At 58.7% G+C, this 17,415-nt stretch overlaps 4 protein-coding genes across 4 annotated transcripts in view; 1 reads left to right on the forward strand and 3 right to left on the reverse strand.

The window, feature by feature from the left end:
* KDM2A (lysine demethylase 2A) overlaps positions 1 to 5,801 on the reverse strand; it is a 33,900-nt gene extending 28,099 nt beyond the window's left edge. Inside the window, exons 1-3 of the mRNA XM_082283973.1 lie at positions 5,696 to 5,801; positions 5,348 to 5,375; positions 4,019 to 4,123 (exon numbers count right to left, since the gene is read on the reverse strand). Coding sequence (XP_082140099.1) covers positions 4,019 to 4,123; positions 5,348 to 5,375; positions 5,696 to 5,715 — 153 coding nt within the window. The 5' untranslated portion in view covers positions 5,716 to 5,801. The remainder of the gene's footprint in view (positions 1 to 4,018; positions 4,124 to 5,347; positions 5,376 to 5,695) is intronic.
* Positions 5,802 to 6,969: 1,168 nt separating this feature from the next.
* On the reverse strand, positions 6,970 to 8,533 carry RHOD (ras homolog family member D; the record flags this gene model as incomplete). The annotated part of the gene is made up of 5 exons (XM_082283993.1): positions 6,970 to 7,137; positions 7,277 to 7,411; positions 7,499 to 7,608; positions 7,812 to 7,899; positions 8,405 to 8,533. 5 exons carry the CDS (start codon positions 8,531 to 8,533, stop codon positions 6,970 to 6,972), a joined length of 630 nt encoding a protein of 209 aa, XP_082140119.1.
* Positions 8,534 to 10,371: 1,838 nt separating this feature from the next.
* LOC309574213 (mas-related G-protein coupled receptor member H-like) lies at positions 10,372 to 11,289 on the forward strand (the record flags this gene model as incomplete). The annotated part of the gene is made up of 1 exon (XM_082283655.1): positions 10,372 to 11,289. One exon carries the CDS (start codon positions 10,372 to 10,374, stop codon positions 11,287 to 11,289), a length of 918 nt encoding a protein of 305 aa, XP_082139781.1.
* A 1,699-nt stretch (positions 11,290 to 12,988) lies between these two features.
* Positions 12,989 to 14,164, reverse strand: LOC309574043 (mas-related G-protein coupled receptor member H-like). The gene has a single exon (XM_082283366.1). It carries the CDS (start codon positions 14,055 to 14,057, stop codon positions 13,125 to 13,127), a length of 933 nt encoding a protein of 310 aa, XP_082139492.1. The 5' UTR covers positions 14,058 to 14,164; the 3' UTR covers positions 12,989 to 13,124.
* Positions 14,165 to 17,415: the final 3,251 nt, after the last annotated feature.

The following is a 17,415-nucleotide window of genomic DNA, read 5'->3' on the forward strand; positions in this document are numbered from 1 at the left end:
TGTCCTGTCAACATGTGTGGGCCTTCCTGGCCCCACGACTGTGTCCTGCACTGACATCACCCCATCCATCCTGCAGAAAGGATACAAACAAGTTGGGAACCACAAGATTCCAGCTGCTCTGACTCCAGGCACTGGCCAGAACCAGCAGTGCCATCCCTCGGGCATGGGCTGAGCTGGGATCGCTCCACAGCATGCAGGGCTGCAAGAGAAACCTTGTCCTGCACACTCCCCAGGCTTCATCCCCCAGCTGATGGCTCCACGTGCTGCAAAGCCCATCTGAACTCTCCCAGGGGATAGCGAGGACACCGACATGTAAGGGCAGGTTTGGTAACTGCTGTTTACAGGAGAGGCCTCAGCTTCTGGCTGGTGGGGACAGGCAGAGCCTCCTCTCAAATTTCACACAAGGATCTGACCAGAGGGCAGGGCAGTGATAAGGCAGGATACGGACTGTCTCATGCCATGGGACAGAGCACTTCACTCCCTGGCTCCCCTCTCACCTCCCAAATTCTCCAGCACCCACAGCACTTCGCAGCAGCTGTCTCCTGCTCCACAAGCCCATTTCCCTTCATGGGTGTCACAACCCCTTTCACAGCCAAAATAAGGGTGACACTGCACCCAGCCAGGATGGTCACTTGGGGCCAACACCTCAACACCTCCAGCAGGAGCTGTGGCTCAGCCCACAGAGCACCCACAGCCCCCAGGGAGGGTGAGGCTCCTCCTCAGGCTCTCTCCAGCAGCAGAGCCAGTTTAAGAGGTTCCTACCCCACCCTGTCTCCCCATCTCAGACTTCCAGCCCCGTCAGGTTTGTTCACTACCCCAGCACAGACAACAACTGGGATGAGATGCCTCCCCCCTGCCAACTTCCATCCAGGGCATGATCCACAATTCCCTGAAGCAGTGTTCACCTCAGGGCTATCAGCTCCTGAAGCACTAACTGAGGGAGGGAGGAAACCTCTTCAACCAGCTCTGCCACCCCGGCAATCCTAACTGGGAACCACACCCTGAGATACAGACTGCTGGAAAAACTGTGATGGGCAGGATTTGTCCTTCGGATAATGGCATTCCCCTGCTGTGCTCCCAAGCCATTCCAAAGTGGTCCAGTGCTGCTGCCCTTCATTTCTCACCCTGAACATTGTCACTGCAAGCACACGGCAGCACTCTGGTAATGTGCTAATCCCATCTTGTAATTCACAGGGCCTTACTAGTCTCAGCTCACAGCATGGGCCTTCCAAAATGAGCCCTGGAGCAGGCAGAAGGTGAGATTTCCTCACACTTCCAGCACCTAGGAATACACCATGGCTCCCCTACAGAAGAGCAAGGCAGCCTCTGTGAGCACCAGGCTGATGGATCCTTTTCTCCAGAGCCTTTAAGGAGTCCAGGCTCCTCATGGGGAGCCCAACAGCCTGATGTGACATGGGCAGGGTGCAACCACCCAGTGACAGCCAGCAAAGATTTCCAAGTCTCAGAGAGGGACCGAGGCATTGTTAGTGCCAGGGCTGGACTGTCACTCAGGCTCAAGACACAATAGAGCATTTCAGCTCCTCGGTTAAGGGCCTGCAAAACACGCAACTCTAGCTTGAAATGCTGGCACCTCAGCCCAAGCCCCAAGAACTGCCTCGTTAGGGAGCTGGGCAGAACAACACTCACACAGAATTAGCAGGAGACTACTCCACAGTGCCTGCAAGTCCCATCTCCACTGCTCCCAGTCTCTGGGTGAGGAACACAGATATCCCATGTGTCGTCTCCACATTCACACAGCGTCACCCACGGCCTGTGTGAGCCTCCCAGAGCTCACCAGGACACAGCCTCTCCCACAGACTGCCTTGGATGGGTGCAAGACATCCTCCCAGTGATATTCCTGAGTCCAGAGCAACTCACCCAGGCCTGTGTTATCCTAGGTGTCAAGAGATGCAGAGCCTGAACTAGGAAGCAAGTACAGTTAGGGCAGTGCAACCCACCTAATAAAAGTGTCACTGTGCCCCCCAGGCAGGTGTGAACTGGCAGAGAATTCCTGCAGGAGCATGACTACACCCGAAGCACAGGTAAATTTCTCCTCCAAACCCAGATCTTCCACCAACACTGACACAAATTCATTCAAAAAGCTGACACATATCAGATTTTTGTTGAACTAAAGAAAGGCAACGTTACTGCAAACTAAATAAAAAACCACAGAACACTCCAGATTTCCTCTACGTCCCGATGGAAACCAGTCAGGAAAAAGATGCTGTTGGTGTTATTACCTGACACACCAGAAAACAAACTTCCTCTGCCATCTCAGATGGTACCATCAAACCGCACAATTAATTCAGCTCCTTCACCACCATAAACCATTCTGGTTCAGGTTGCTTGGCTGGTAGGACTACTATCACACCTGGATTATTTTTTTTTAAATACATTTATTTTTTTGCTAGTTGAGCCCAAATGATAAACCAGAAACACAGCTGACAGCTGCAGGAACATGCTGTACCACCAGCTCCCTGCTTCCTTACCTGGAACTTTTCATTCAGGCCTACTAAACCAGCTCCCAAGTCCAAGGTATATGTGGGATATTCAAATCAGCCAAATCATGTTTTACAGAAGAAAAATAATCATCTCTTAAGGGTCCTTCAGCGAGGGAGCATCACTGACACAGCAGGAGCACATAATGAGCTGGAAGTTTCCAGGAAAAGCATAGCAGGAGGTAGAAGTTAAGCCTCACCCACCACACAGGGGTCATGCCTCCTCCTCTGGGCCTCAGGCCAGCACAGACAACACACACACACATGAGGCCACACAAGTCCAGGTGAGCCTCATGCTGCTGCCCATGTGCCTTCCCAAACCCCTTAAGCATGGAGCTCATCAGCCTGCAGGCATTTATCCAGCTTAGCATATTCCGCTGGAGCCCAGCCCACCTGCACCAGGACACCAACTCCTCCTGATTTTTATTTGAGAGATGATAAGCGTTTTTGAACTGACACGTTCCTGGCTGACAGTCCCCTTCACCTGCCATGTCTTTATCCAGATGTTTTGGGTTAGTCCTGGATCACTCCCCAGACAAACCAGCACCTTGAGCTGCATCCCACACAGCTGTGGGAATAAATGTGCCAGGATGAGGGAGGAGCTGGGACTGCTGCTGCCAAATTAAAACATCCACCAAAGCACTTGGGAACTCCCCAGCACCGATCGTCTTGAGGGCAAAGCTTAATGCCAAGAACCACACAGCCTCACACCAAACAATTCCAGAGAATTAAAGGATAAGGATTTACCTTTATGGGCAGCACCTGGAAGGTGAGGGTACAGGTACTGCTGTGACTCAGAGAGGGACTCCACCACAGAGCTGCCACTTGCCCTCCCTGGGGGTTTGCAACTGCCTCAAAACAGCGTGAGAGACACAGCAGCTTCCCTCCTTCCCTGGGATCTCCAGGAGTATCATCTCAGACTCTCCGAGTAGCTGCTCCCGAGCTGTTCCCAGTTACAGCCCAATTCCCAGACCATGGCATTCATGCAGTCCCAGTGAACAGCAGCACACACACCAGAGCTCCTGACAGGGCTTGACTGGGACCTGACTGCTGGAACAGCTCCCTCCAAAAGAAAACACCAGGGAGAGACACAGGCACAGGGAAACTGGAGCTTGAAGCTGGAGTTGGTTCTCTCAGGCCTCACAGCCACTCAAATCAAGAATGGTAACACACAGTGTTCCAGGTCCTCTGCTTGTCACAGACACACAGAAAAAACCCGTCGTGACAGAAATGACACTGACACCAGTTCCATGTTCCTATCCCAAAGCTCCTTACCCAGCCTCAGTCTCCAACCCCCCTTTCCAGAGCTCAGCAGCCAAATTCCCTTCATTAGGACAAACCTGGTGACACAAAAGGACCCACAAAGCCACCTAAGCCAAGCCCACACCTCCAGGTAGGCTGCAGCCATCCACCACCAGCCTGCTTGGGTTGTTTAATCCTGCTGCCAGGAAAAGCTTTGCCCTTCTCCAGCTGCAACAGAACCAAGACTGGAATAGGATTGATTCAGGGCCACTACTGACCAGTCTTTGGCTATAACGGATCCGTTCTTCCTCGGGCTCCATCTCCGACTCCTCCGAAGAGAGCGAGAAGGACACGCCAGGACTGCTGTCGTCGTCCTCTTCCTCCTTGGAAGCCAGAGGGAAACAGTGAAGCAGGGCATGGGGACATGGAACACCCACACCCCTCACTTCCCTTCTCCTTTTGGGGCTGACCCCACCCCGCTCTGGGGGCTGAGAGAACCCAGGGGATGAACCCACTGCAACTTTTACGGCTCCTATTCTAATTTAGAATGAATTAGTCAGGCTAAATGACTTCACCAGCTGTTCTGTAACACAACAGGAGCTGCAGGGCTCCCACCTTTGCTCCACCACCAGCAGCTCCACTGGCCCACAGTAGAATAAAAACCGGGGAAGGTGCTGTAAAATCCTGGCTTCCCCAAAATTAAGCACCGGAGAGCCAACTCCTCCAAACAACAAAATCACTGTCCTTGGGATATCCTGTACCATGGCACCTGGGAGAAACTACACTGGTACAGGACATCTCCCATGATCATGGAAGGCTTATTGGATCTCTCCTACATACACAACCCAAGTAGGGAAGCACTCAGGCATCTAACTCCTGGCTGGAGAAGGCCTAAATGCTGAGATCTCCAAATGTGCCACCTTGTGACACCACACACCAACCTGGGAAAACCTCCCAGGGCGTCAGATGGCACCTACACTTTTTTTTTTTTTTAAAGGGACAGAAACCAACCAAAGCCTGGGTATGGCACGGCTCTTAATCCCCAGGACTATGTCTAAACCAGACCTTCGGGGAGGAGAAACGGGGAATGGGAGCGGGGAAGGGGATCCGCCGCCCCTTGTAGTGTTACAGAACCGCTACGACCACGTAGGGAGAACTCGCTCGATCCTGCTCCTCCCCGACCCCCGGCTTTGACAGCAGAGCATTCCCAGTCCCGACAGCACCTTCCCCACCCCTGCCTCCCTTGGAACCACGGCACCAGGACTCCCGGCTCGGCCGAGGGAGGCAGTTTCCCCACACTTGCTGAACTCTGTTTATAAACAACCGGACAACCGGAGCACAGCGCGCCCGCTCCGCCGCGGGGCGCGGGGGCCACCCCCGGCCGGCCGGGCCACCCCAGCCCGCCCCCGCCGGGGCAGGACGGGAGGCGGGAGGGAGGGAGGGTCCCCGGGGAGCTGTCAGCCGGCACTCGCCGCCCCCTCCCCAACTTCCCGACGCGGCCTCCCGGGGCCCGGCAAGGGGAGACCCGCCCGCGCCCGCTCCCGCCCGGCCGCGCTCCGGGGCCCCGCGCGAACTCGGGGGTCGCCGGTGACCCCCGCGGTGCTCACCAGGTCTCTCCTGCGCCTTTGTCCTCTTCTACCGCCGGCACGGGGGGGTGGGGGAACAGAAGAGACGGAGGAGGAGAAATCCCCCCGGTCAGCAGCAATCGCGCCCTGGGCCCGCCGCCCTCCCGGCCCCGCCGCTCCCGGCGCGGGCAGCGGGCGCTGACAGCCCCGCCGGCCGCCCCCCGCCGCCGCGGCCCGCGTCCCCCCGCCACCGCCGCCGCCTCCACCGCCACCGCACCCCCCCCGCCGCCGGGTGCCGGGGCTCCGCCGGCGCCGCCCGCCCCGTCCCGCCCGCGCGGTGCCCCCCCAGCGCCGCCGCCCCCCGGCCGGGACGCGATTCCCCCTCCTCACACAGGAGCCGCCGCCGCCATTTTGAACCCGTCAGAGCCTCACATACACACCGACGCCGCGCGCACGCGCCGCACGCACGGGCCCCCCCCCCCCCGTCCACCCGCACGCCGCGCGTGCGCCGCCCGGTCCCGCCCGGTCCAGCCCCGGCCCGCCCCGCGCGCGCGCGGCTCGGGGCGGCCCCGCCCCCTCCGGTACTGGCCACGCCCCCTCACGTAACCACGCCCCCACCGCGTGGCCACGCCCCTCCCGGGGAGGGCTGGAGAGAGGGAGCCCCGGTGGGATTTTGGGGGGGTTCCTGGGGTCCCTCGGTGTCCCCGCGGGCTTCCGGGCTGCCCGCACGGCTGTGCACGCCTGTATGGGGGTCTGAATGCAGAGAGACGGGCACGTAGCTACATGCACCTACATATCTACATACAGCTCCTCAGTTATGTGCTCTAGGTGTTAACAGTACAGCTATAAGCTATATACAGTTATATATATATATAGATAGCTATAACCTAACTATATGCACTGATATATAATAAACATTGATATGGGTGGTTATAGATCAATTATATAGTTACATATACGCTATATATATAATAAATATATAAAAACAGGTAAAATATATGTAACTATTCATACGGTTATAAACGGTGCTCCTACAGACCTGTATGTGCAGCACGCACCTGGACACACACTCACAGACACCCCAACCCAAAATCAGCAGGTCACCCCATCCCGGTGGCCTCCCATCCACCCCAGGCCCCTGGCGGGACCCCCTGTCCCCAGCGCCCACCTCATGTCCCCAACACCCACCCGTGTCCCCGACGCCCACCCGGAGTCCCTGACGCCCCCAGGCCGTGCAGGGGCTGCTGCTGCCCCAGGGACCGTGCCACACTGAGTGTTGTGTCACTTTAATGGCAGAAGATCAGCCCGCCGTCACCCCGTGCCACCCTCCGGCGCTGGCCTGCCAGCGGGAAGGGGAGCCCCCAAATCAGTTCTCTGCTCCCAGAGTCCGGCTGGCAGAGGATGCTGGGATCCATGGTGGGACAGGATGCTGGGATCTCTGGTGGGAAGGGGACAGGACTCTGGGATCCAGATGTGACAGTTTCTTCATGCCAGGGATGCTTTCCTGCTGTCACCCCGCGGTGACCAGCGGTGCCAGCCCCGGGTCAGGAGGGTGGCAGCGGTGTTCTGGTGGCAGAGGTGGAGGCGTGGCAGCAGCCGCGGTGCGGTCGGAGCTTGGGGACAGCGGGGGATCCCGGGGGGGGGCTGGTGCCGAGCCGGGGTGCTCAGAGGAGCACGCAGACCCTCCTGGGTCTCTCCTTGCGCTGCCTCCGGCGGGCGGCGCTGATGGCGGCGCTGCAGGCCGTCACGAAGATGTTCCCGACGTTATCCTGATACCTGGCCGAGCATTCCATGTAGGACACGGCACGGACCTGCCGGGCCATGGCCTCTCCCTGAGGGGACACGCAGAGTCAGAGCCCGCCGAGGGACTCCGGCTGTCGCACTGCCCCGTGCTGGCGGCCACCGCCGTCCCGTCCCGTCCCATCCCGTCCCGTCCCGTCCCGTCCCGTCCCGCTGGGAGGTGACACCCACCTGCTGCCGGGACACGGGCTCCATCCGTCCGTCCTTCAGCTTCTGCAACAGCTCCTGGTCCTGCCGCAGGTCCGTCTTACAGCCCACCAGCAGCACCGGGACCCCCTTGCAGAAGTGGTTCACCTCCGGGTACCACTGTGAGGGGACATGTCACCCAGGGATGGGCACGTGTCACCCAGGGATGGGGACAGGGGAAGGCTGCACCCCCCCAGGGTGCGTTACCTTCGTTAGGATGTTGTCAAAGCTGTTGGAGTCGGTGACATCAAAGCACATGAGGACAACGCCGGCATCCGAGTAGGACAGAGGGCGTAGCCTGTCATAGTCTTCCTGTCCTGCCGGGCGGAGAAGGAAACCATTACACACCTAGGACCATGAGGGTGACATCCGTGGGGGTGGCTGTGGGTTAAGCCCCCCCTTCCATGGTCGTGGCATGGGGAAACCCCTCCAAGGCATGACCACGGGTGTGGGACACCCCGAAACCCCCGGGTGGGAGCACGGGGGGCACAACTGCCCACCCTGTCCCCTTCTGTCCCACCTGCTGTGTCCCACAGGTGGACCTTCACGGGCTTGCCGGCAACCTGGAGGGACGCTGTGTACTTCTCGAACACGGTGGGGACATAGACCTGGCAGGGGACAGGGACGGCATCACACAGGTCACACAGGCAGTGGTGGGGGGCAGCGATGGAGGGGACCCCAGTGGGGACAGAACAGGGCACAGGGAGAGAAGCAGGGAGTGGGAAATGGTGGTGCCTCCCTGGGACAGTGGGGTGGGAATGATTGTTCTCCCCTATCCCGGGGCACTACGGAGCCTCACGGATGCCCGTGGGGATTCAGGACAGGGGTTCCGGGATCTCTGTGGTTGCTCCCCTTCCCTGCACTCCCTGAGTCCCCTGTGTGCCCTCGCAGAGGGACAATCCCTGCTCCCCACCCCATTACCCACCCAAGAGGGGCAGAGATGCCACAGAACCCCAGGCTGGGCCACCCCCTGCCCCCCTGCCCCCCCCCTCCATGTCCTGCTTCAAACGGCCCCGCTGCTGCCATCCACCGTGTCCGTCCCATCGCGCGTCCAGGACACCTCTCCCACACGGGGACTGTCACCCACCCACCGGGGGACAGGGATCCCGGTACCTTGGGGAAGTCCCCTCTGGCGAAGGCCATCAGCAGTGATGTCTTCCCGCAGCCGCCATCCCCCACGATGACAGCCTTGACCTCGGTTTCAGGGGCTCCTGGGCTCTGCCCCCCGCGCTCCGGCTGCATGGGGGTGTCCAGTGGGGCCACGGAGTCTGTGTGGCCTCGGCGGGGACAGGGATGGGGACAGCGGGGCGGGAAGCACCCGCCCGGTCCAGGGTGCGGCTGTCACCCGCCAGCCGGGCCCGCCCGCGACGGGGCTGGGGCCGCGGTGGTGACAGCGGCCGGGCCACACGTACGGCTGTCCTGGCACACAGGTGACCTTCTCCCGGCAGGTCCTCGCGGTGCACAAGCGTCACACTGCCACCTGCATGTCCTGCCTGCCTGTGTGGCGCTCCCTAGCACGCACGCCTGTCCGCTGCCTCCGGCATGTTCATCCCCATCCCACTCCTCACTCCCCATCCCAATCCCACTCATGCACTCCCCCTGCAGATCCCCCTGCACAGCTCACCCCCGACCCCCTGGGATGGGACCCCTGTGCCCTCCCGGACAGCCCATTCCCGCCCCCGAGGCTGGGATTTATTGCCCTGAGCATCCGCGGGAGGCAAAGTCCAGGGGTGGAGGGAGGCACGGGGGAGATGACTCACTGCCCTGGCCCCGCTGTCACTGCCACCCCTGCTGTCACACCCGCGCTGTGCCATGCTGAGCCCTGCCCCGCCAGGAATCTCTGTCCCCGGCGCCCAGTTCAGCAGGACCTGGCTGAGGGGGCAGCCACCACCCCCCTGTCTTTTCCTAGTGATCCCAACGCAGGTGGGACAGGCTGTGACACCCTGCTTTGCTCGGGGACATGCCATGCCAGCACTGATGTCCCCCATGCCCCTGTCTGGATGTCCTCAAGACCCTCTCCCTTCCAGTCAGTGCCCTCTTCTGCCACCCCAAAACTTTGGTGGGGTGAACAGGTGCTTCTGGTGTAGGGGTGCAGGGAGGGATGTGGGGTTGTGCGTGCTGTCCCCTGCCATCCCCTCATCTGCCACCGGCTTCTCCAGGCTCTCTCAGTGGTTACCAGCCAGTCCAGGAGGGCTCTGGAGCCCCCAGACCAGCTGGAGTGAATCCAAAGTGATGATGGCTCAGGCACCAAATCCCAAATTCTCCCCTAGGCCTGGTGCAGGATGAAGTCGGAGGAGAGGGATTCTCATGCTGGGAGGCTGGCAGGCAAATGCACGCAGTAATGAACAATTTCAGAAGGATGCCAGCATCGTCGCAGTATGGGGAGAGGAGGCTGGAGCACCATCAAACAATTAGGAAGGTGGTAATTACCAGTCTAATGAGATATCAGGTTGAATCCTAAAAGCACCAAGATTCTTTCGGAGCGAGATGCAACTGCTACAGCGTCCGTCCTCTGGGGTATTCGCTCGGACAAAACATTTCCTTTCCCGCAAGACCAACAGAATTTTGACAGGAGAAGAGGCAGCCTGTGTGCAACTGCCCAGTGCTTTCTGCGCCTGACCTGTGATTGTGCAGAAATGCCCCAGAAAGCAGCTTTACCTGGGGACAAATAGGCCGCTCCGGAGCTTCTGAGGACGTGGAGACCCCAGTTTTTCTCATCGGAGGAGATCGTGGCGAGGAGCACCAGAGGGAAGGAGCGTGCCCTGCTTGGACACACCTACAGGTTGGCCCCAAGGAAAGGTAGGGGGTTGGGACCAGAGCCCAGCCCTGGGCACTGCTTGTGTCTCCCTGGGTGTCCCCAAAGCCCCTCTCATGGCTCCCATGGTTGTCCTCAATTGGGATGACTGGATCGATCCAACCCTCCCTCTGCCCTCACCTCACCCCCAGCCCTCCCATGGCCCCCCTGTGCCCAGCCCTGCTGTGCCACCTCACCAGGCCCCCTCTCCCCATCGCATCCCCTGGGGTCCCACTAACTCCCCTCTGCTCTGACCACAGCTGGGGATCACATCCCACCTCCCACCATGGAGCTGAACCAGACAGCCCCACCTCCCTCATCTCCCGTGATGGGCACTGAAGGAGACGATCCCTGCGGGATCAATGTCACCGATGTGGCCATAGGAGCTGTCACACTGCTCATCTGCCTCTGTGGGCTGGCTGGGAACGGGGCTGTGCTCTGGCTCCTCGGATTCCACATCCGCAGGAACCCCATCACTGTCTACATCCTTAACCTGGCCGTCGCTGACTTCACCTTCCTCCTCTTCATGGTCCCCTCCTCCCTACTCTATCTCCTGGAGGATGTGTCCTGCTTCACTGTCGTGTCCCTGAAGTACCTGAGGTCCCTTTTCCTGCTGTCCCTGTTCTCCTACAACATGGGGCTGTACCTGCTGACAGCCATCAGCCTCGAGAGGTGTGGCTCGATTCTCTTCCCCCTCTGGTACCGCTGCCACCGTCCCGAGCGCCAGTCAGGGGTGGTGTGTGTCCTGCTCTGGGCACTCTCCATTGCTGTCATGGTCATGGTGACCTCCCTGTGCCTGTCACACGAGCACGAGCACTGCCGGGTGTCTCTCATCTCCATGTATGCCCTCAGCTTCCTCATCTTTGCTCCACCCATGGTCATCTCCAACGTGATCCTCTTCATCAAGTTCCTGTGTGGCTCCAAGAGACGTCAGCCTAAGAGGCTCTACATCGTTATCTTCCTCACTGTGCTCTTCTTCCTCATCTTTGGAGTGCCCCTCAGCCTCTGGAATTTCCTGCAGCAGCTCGGTTACATCGCTGTGTCCTCCCAGCTGGTTTTCCTGCTCGCCTGCATCAACAGCAGCATCAACCCCTTCGTCTACTTCCTGGTGGGGAGCTGCTGGAGGCGCTGCTCCATTGTGTCCCTCCAGGTCGCCTTCCGGAGGGTCTTTGAGGAGACAGGGATCACCACAATCTCCAGCTGAGAGGCCACTGTGGTCCCACGGGCCGTGCTGCCCACGCCAGCTTAGTGCTCAGCTGCCCACCCTTGCTCCCAGCCAGGCCTGCAGGTCACCTTCCTACAGCGGTGTGTCAGGATGCATCCCATAATTTTCCCATCCCTTTTCTCATCCCACTGATCCATGTTGTTGTGTCTATCCCTATCCCTATCCCTATCCCTATCCCTATCCCTATCCCCATCCCTATCCCTATCCCATCCGCATTCCCACTCCAGTCCTATCCCCAACCCATCCTCATCTCGGCTCCCCTTCCCTATTTCCTGCACCTATCCCATTCCTATGCTGCTCCCCGTCCCCATCTCGACCCCATTCTCCATCCCATCCCATCCCATCCCATCCCATCCCATCCCATCCCATCCCATCCCATCCCATCCCATCCCATCCCATCCCATCCCATCCCATCCCATCCCATCCCATCCCATCCCGCAGGTTTCCCGCTCCGCGTTCGCTCCCGGGCTCCGAGCGCTGCTCGTCGGGCTCTGCTGCCCTCCAGTGGGGATATTTGGGATCGCCGGCATCCAGACCCCTCTCGACCCGCCCCAGACTCTTCCTGACCCCTCTGACATCCCAGATCCCCCCCGACAGCCCCGCTCCTGCCCCGCTCCAGCCGGGAGCCCCGGCAGTGTCTCCACTCCCGGCCATTCCCTCTCCTCCGCCCTAATAAACGCTGATGGATCCATCGCGCTGTCGCCTCTTGTCCCTCTCCAAGGGAGGCGGGCGTGGGGGGGGTGGGGGGGGGGAGGGCGGGAACACCGCGGGTGAAGCTCTGGAGGTGGGGGGATCTCCCAGAGAAACAGTCCCCGAAAACCATAAGAGGCGGTCTGGGGTGAGCAGCCCATGGGGAGGGATTGTAGGAGCAGGCCTGGGGATGGGAGGGCTGGGAAGGACGGCAGGTGGATGGGCTGCACGGGGAGTGGGATGGGAGGTTGTGGGGCGGGTTTGGGACGTGGTGGGGTTTGTGGGCAGGTGTTGGACATAGAGGGAGGGTGTGGGATGTGGTGGGGCTGGAGGAAAGGTGTGGGATGTGGTGGGACTGGTGACCGCAGCAAAGCCACAGGGAGGTGGGTGATGCCCCGTGGAGACCCTGGTGACAGTCGCAGGTGTCACCGTGCTCCTGGAAGGGTGTGCCTGTGCTGAGGACCATGGACCCCTCTCCCTGCAGCTGCGCCATCCAAGCCTGCTGAGGGAGAGGCCAAAGGCAGGGCAGAGCAAGAATTTCTGAAGGAAAAGAGTCCTTTACACCTGCCTGACAACATTAAAAATAAAAGATATCTGAGGACGTCTTTGCCGTGGCACTCCCGGAGCAGCCGGGGCCGTGCTGAGCCCCTGGGCCATCCTGCCCGTGCCGCCTGTGCCGGTGCCAGCCCAGCTCCGGGCACTCGGCATCACGGGGGCTCCGGGCAGCACCAGCCGTGGCCGTGTCCCCTCCCTCCACCCACATTCCCGGCTGGCAGCAGGAGCCAGAGGAAGCCGGGGAGCGCTGGCAGAGGGGGCCGAGGCAGCTCAGGTTTCACGGAGCTGTTTATTGATATCACACTGCAGAGGGATGCAGGAACCACGGCAGGGGGATTTTTGGGATCACAGCCTTTGGGGGAATAGTGTTCTAGGACCTGTGAGGGAGGAGGAAATGTGCTCCCTGCAGAGCTTCCCTCCCACATCACCCTTTGCATTGCCTCTGCTCCTTTCTCTTGCGGGATTACACCAGCTCAGGGAGGGTGATCCCATGGATATTTATTGATCAGGTGGCTCAAGGAATCCCTCAGCCACTGTCCCAGGGTCCTTTAGCAGTGCAGGGGAAGGGATCAACAGGCTGGGATGGCTGTGTCCAGGGCAGCATCATAGCTGTTGGCAGTGTTCTCTTCTGGCTCCTGAAAGACCCTCTGGAGCGAGAGACGGAGGGACCCCACGGAGCAGGGGCTCCAGCACCTCCCCACCAAGAAGTAGATGAAGGGGTTGATGGTGCTGTGGATGCAGGCGAGCAGGAAAACAACCTGGGAGGACACAGCAGTGTAACCAAGCTGCTGCAGGAAATTCCAGATGCTGAGGGGAAGAGCAAAGAGGAGGAAGAAGAGTGCAATGAGGAGGATAACGATGTCAAGTCTCTTGGGTTGCTGCTGCTGGGGGCCACACTTGACCTTAATGAAGAGAATTGTGCTGGAAATGACCATGGCTGGGGTGAAGAGGAAGAAGTTGAGTGCGTACATGGAGATGAGAGACACCTGGCAGTGCTCGGGCTCGTGTGACAGGCACAGGTAAGTCACAGTGACAATGAAAGTGACAGAGAGGGCCCAGAGTAGGGCACACACCACCCATGCCAGGCCCTGGGGACAGTGGCAGCGGTACCAGAGGGGACAGAGGATGGACGTGCACCTCTCGATGCTGATGGCCGTCAGCAGGTACAGCCCCATGTTGTAGGAGAACAGGGACAGCAGGAAAAGTGCCCTCTGGAACATCAGGGGCGTGAAAGTGAAGCAGGACACATCCTCCAGGAGGTAGAGCAGGGTGGAGGGGACCGTGAAATGGAGAAAGGTGAAGTTGGCGAAGGCCAGGTTGATGATGTAAAAGGTGGTGGCGTTCCTGTGGAGGAGGCAGAGCACAGCCCCGTTCCCAACCAGCCCACAGAGGCTGATGAGCAGTGTCACACTGTCTATGGCCATACTGGTGACATCTATCTCACACAGATCGGCTTCTTCTGTGGGAGAGGCAGAAGGTGGGAACACGGAGCTCACCTCCATGGATGGACGCTGGGCAGGCGCTGGGATGTGGCCCCGGCTGTGGTCAGAGTGGATGGGCAGTCAGTGCTTGGAGAATCCAGGGATGGACCAAGTGGCTCCTCAGCAGCTCCCTGCAGCGGGAAGGGTTCGGTGGAGAGAAGTGAGATGTGCAGGGGAGGAGGGCGGTGGGAATGGTGGGGTGGGAGAGGGAGGTGGGAGGGTTGGAATGTTCAGCAGGGGATGTGGAAGGAAAGCTCAGGGCAGAGGATGGAGGAGCTGGGGAGGGCACTGTGGTCACTGGGAGAGGGTGGCAGGCACAGAGCAGCTGCAGGAGGAGAGGAAGGTGGGGCAGGGAGGAAGGAGAACATTCCACTGACCTGTTCAGTGTGGGGCAGCAGCAGGCACAGGGGCTCTGTCCCGATCAGCGGCGCTTCCTGGCACCCCTTGCTCCTTTGGGATCCGTATCCTAAAGCTGCAGAGAAGACAACTGCACCCTGAATGGGGCCCTGAGTGAGGCCTTACACCGCTTGCTGATGAAGATAAGATAAAGTAACAGCTCAGGGCTGGGGACATTCACAGAGCACAGGCTTAACACCTTCAAGGTGAAGACCACAGCTCCAGGGCTAGCAGCTGCCAGGCTCAAAAAGACCCTGCACCAAAGGGTGGGGGGAGGAGAGGCTTTGGGTAGCTTGGAAAAGCCTCTGGTCAGAGGCTCAGTGACTCCCCATCCTCCACTGTGCAGAGGAGCCCAGCTGAGGGGCCCTCACGGAGGGGGGGAGGGGGGGGGGGCAGGAAGCTTATCCACAGCAAAAGAGGTAACATGGCCCATCACAGGGGTCCCCCTCAAAGGGGTCCCCAGACCCTGCACCAGAGCACCAGAGATGATGCAGCAGACCCTCAGTGTTGTACGGGACAGTGTCAAGCCAGCCCTTGCAAGGGAGACACGTGGGTGTTCCCACCTGGCCCAAAGTGTGCATTAACCCATTAGTCATCCTGTACTCTTTGCCACGTGGTGTGCTGGCATGTGGCAGCGTGGCCATGGTGGCAGGGAGGGACCCTCACCAGCAGCAGACCAGATGGAAGAGAGCAACAAGACATCATTGGGACCCTTGGATGGGTGATATGCTTCCACCTAACCCCTGTCACCTCTCCCTGTCCCCCCAGAACCCCATGCACACTCCTTTTTTCTCTTTCTTTCTTTTCTCTTTCCTTCTCTTTGCCTCTCTACTATTAAATAAATACATCCATTTCTTGGCATCAACATTTAATCTCGTTTGGTTTTAATCTTGTTTCTGGGAATGCTTTGAACCTTCTAAGTTCTTTCCAGATTATGCACAGACACTTAGCTTTCTTTGCTTTTCTGGGTTTAAACCACATCGTAACACACGCACACACACACAGAGAACAAGGAGAGGTCCTCCTGTGTGTCCTGCACAGGTAAAGAATTCCTGCTTCCTCCTGCTTCACGTTGTGTTAGATTATTCCGGCCAATTTTGGTATTAAGATACAGACAGGATGCACAGGAAAAGAGGGGGGATCTGGGGAGGGCACTGTGGTCACCGGGAGAGGGCGGCAGGCACAGAGCAGCTGCAGGAGGAGAGGAAGGTGGGACAGGGAGGAAGGAGAACATTCCACTGACCTGTTCAGTGTGGGGCAGCAGCAGGCACAGGGGCTCTGTCCCCATCAGCGGCGCTTCCTGGCACCCCTTGCTCCTTTGGGATCCACACCCTAAAGCGGCTCCTCCCAGGTCAGGAACACGAAGGAGAAAGTGCCCAGATCACCAGGAGGTGCCCACTGCTGTCCCGCCAGCTCCTCTCCGTGCCCTGTCCTCGTGTTGCTCCCCAAGGCTCGGTGGAGTCGTGGAGGAGCTGGAAATTGCAACTTTGGCTACGTCAGAGCTCCACTTCTACAGAGTTATTTGTCCTGATTTTTTTGGCTAAGGAAGTGACTTTTGCCAGAAGCTCCACATGGAGAATTTTGCAATTGCCTCCTGATTTCCTCCTGGTTAGAAACACTCCTCCCCTGCAGAACGTCTCCGACTGCCTTCCCTCTCCCAATAGGCTTCTACCCTTCCTCCTTTCTTTTCCCTGAGGGGTCATATTCCCTGCAGCAGCACTGGAATGACGGGTGTGCTGCTTCGGTGCTGGTGAGGCAGCTGTCTGCTTCAATACAGAAACTCCTATTCTGGGAAGAGCTCCGGGATCATTGCCAAAACCTCCCCTGGAGCCAAGGAAGCACTGCTGCAATGTGCTATCCTATCCTATCCTATCCTATCCTATCCTATCCTATCCTATCCTATCCTATCCAATCCTATCCTATCCTATCCCATCCTATCCTCATCCCCGCTCCCCATCCCCATCCCCACCCCGCTCTCCATGCTCACCCCATCCCACCGCATCCCGCAGCTTTCCCAGACGCCGGCCGCTCCCCGCTCCGAGCGCGGCCTGTCGGGCTCTGCTGCCCTCCAGTGGGAACATTTGGGATCGCCGGCATCCAGACCCTCTCCTGACCCCCTCCGACAGCCCAGACCACCCCCGGGCCACATTTCCCCCCCGACAGCCCCGCTCCACCAGGGACCCCGGCAGTGTCCGCTCTCCTCCTGGCTGTGGAGTTCTAGGAGCCGGGAAGGAGGAAGAAAGCCCAGCTCCCGTGTGCTCCCCTCAGAGCATCCCTCCAGCATGGCCCTGCTCCCTTCTCCCGCAGGATTACACCACGGGACTGTTCCAAACGAGTGGCCGAGTGTAGTGGTTTACTTCAAAATCCATTACTTACTTCTATTCCTTCCGTGAGATAAGAATTAGGAGAGAGCAAAGCACGCACAAAACTTTAAAGACTATGAAGAAGTTTATTAACAGACCTAAAAGAGGGGGGGAAAAGAAGTCAGACTAAAACTTCAGAACACTTCTCCTCCCCCACCTCTCCTCTCTTTTTCCCACTGACAACGTAAAAAGACAACCCTTGGGATTTCCAGTCAGTTTACCACCTCTATAATAATCTCTTTCTTCAGTTCACTTAGGGAGAGGAGTCTCTCTTGCTCATGCTATGGAGACATCTCCACAAGAAACAGCTCTCCTGTGGCTTCAGTGTCACAGCGAGACAGCCGCCCGGGTTGGTTCTCTGCTCACATGTGAGACTCCCTTCCCCCGACCTACAGCTTTCCCCACAACTGTTTCTGAGGCTCCAATCTTGAACCAATGGGGTACTATTTTAAGGATGAGCTGTTCAGAAGCAAAGGTGCTCTTCACCTGTCTCTGGGAGCATCTTCAGCTCCAGGAACAGAGGTCTTCTTTGTGGAGAGAAACAATGGACTCTACAGGATTCAATGTGAATCAGGCAGAAGCCATTTTATGATGAATTACTGTCCCTAATATACAATTCT

The sequence above is a fragment of the Coloeus monedula genome (genome assembly GCF_965178545.1).
Source record: "Coloeus monedula genome assembly, chromosome: 6".
Taxonomy (NCBI): Eukaryota; Metazoa; Chordata; class Aves; order Passeriformes; family Corvidae; genus Coloeus; species Coloeus monedula.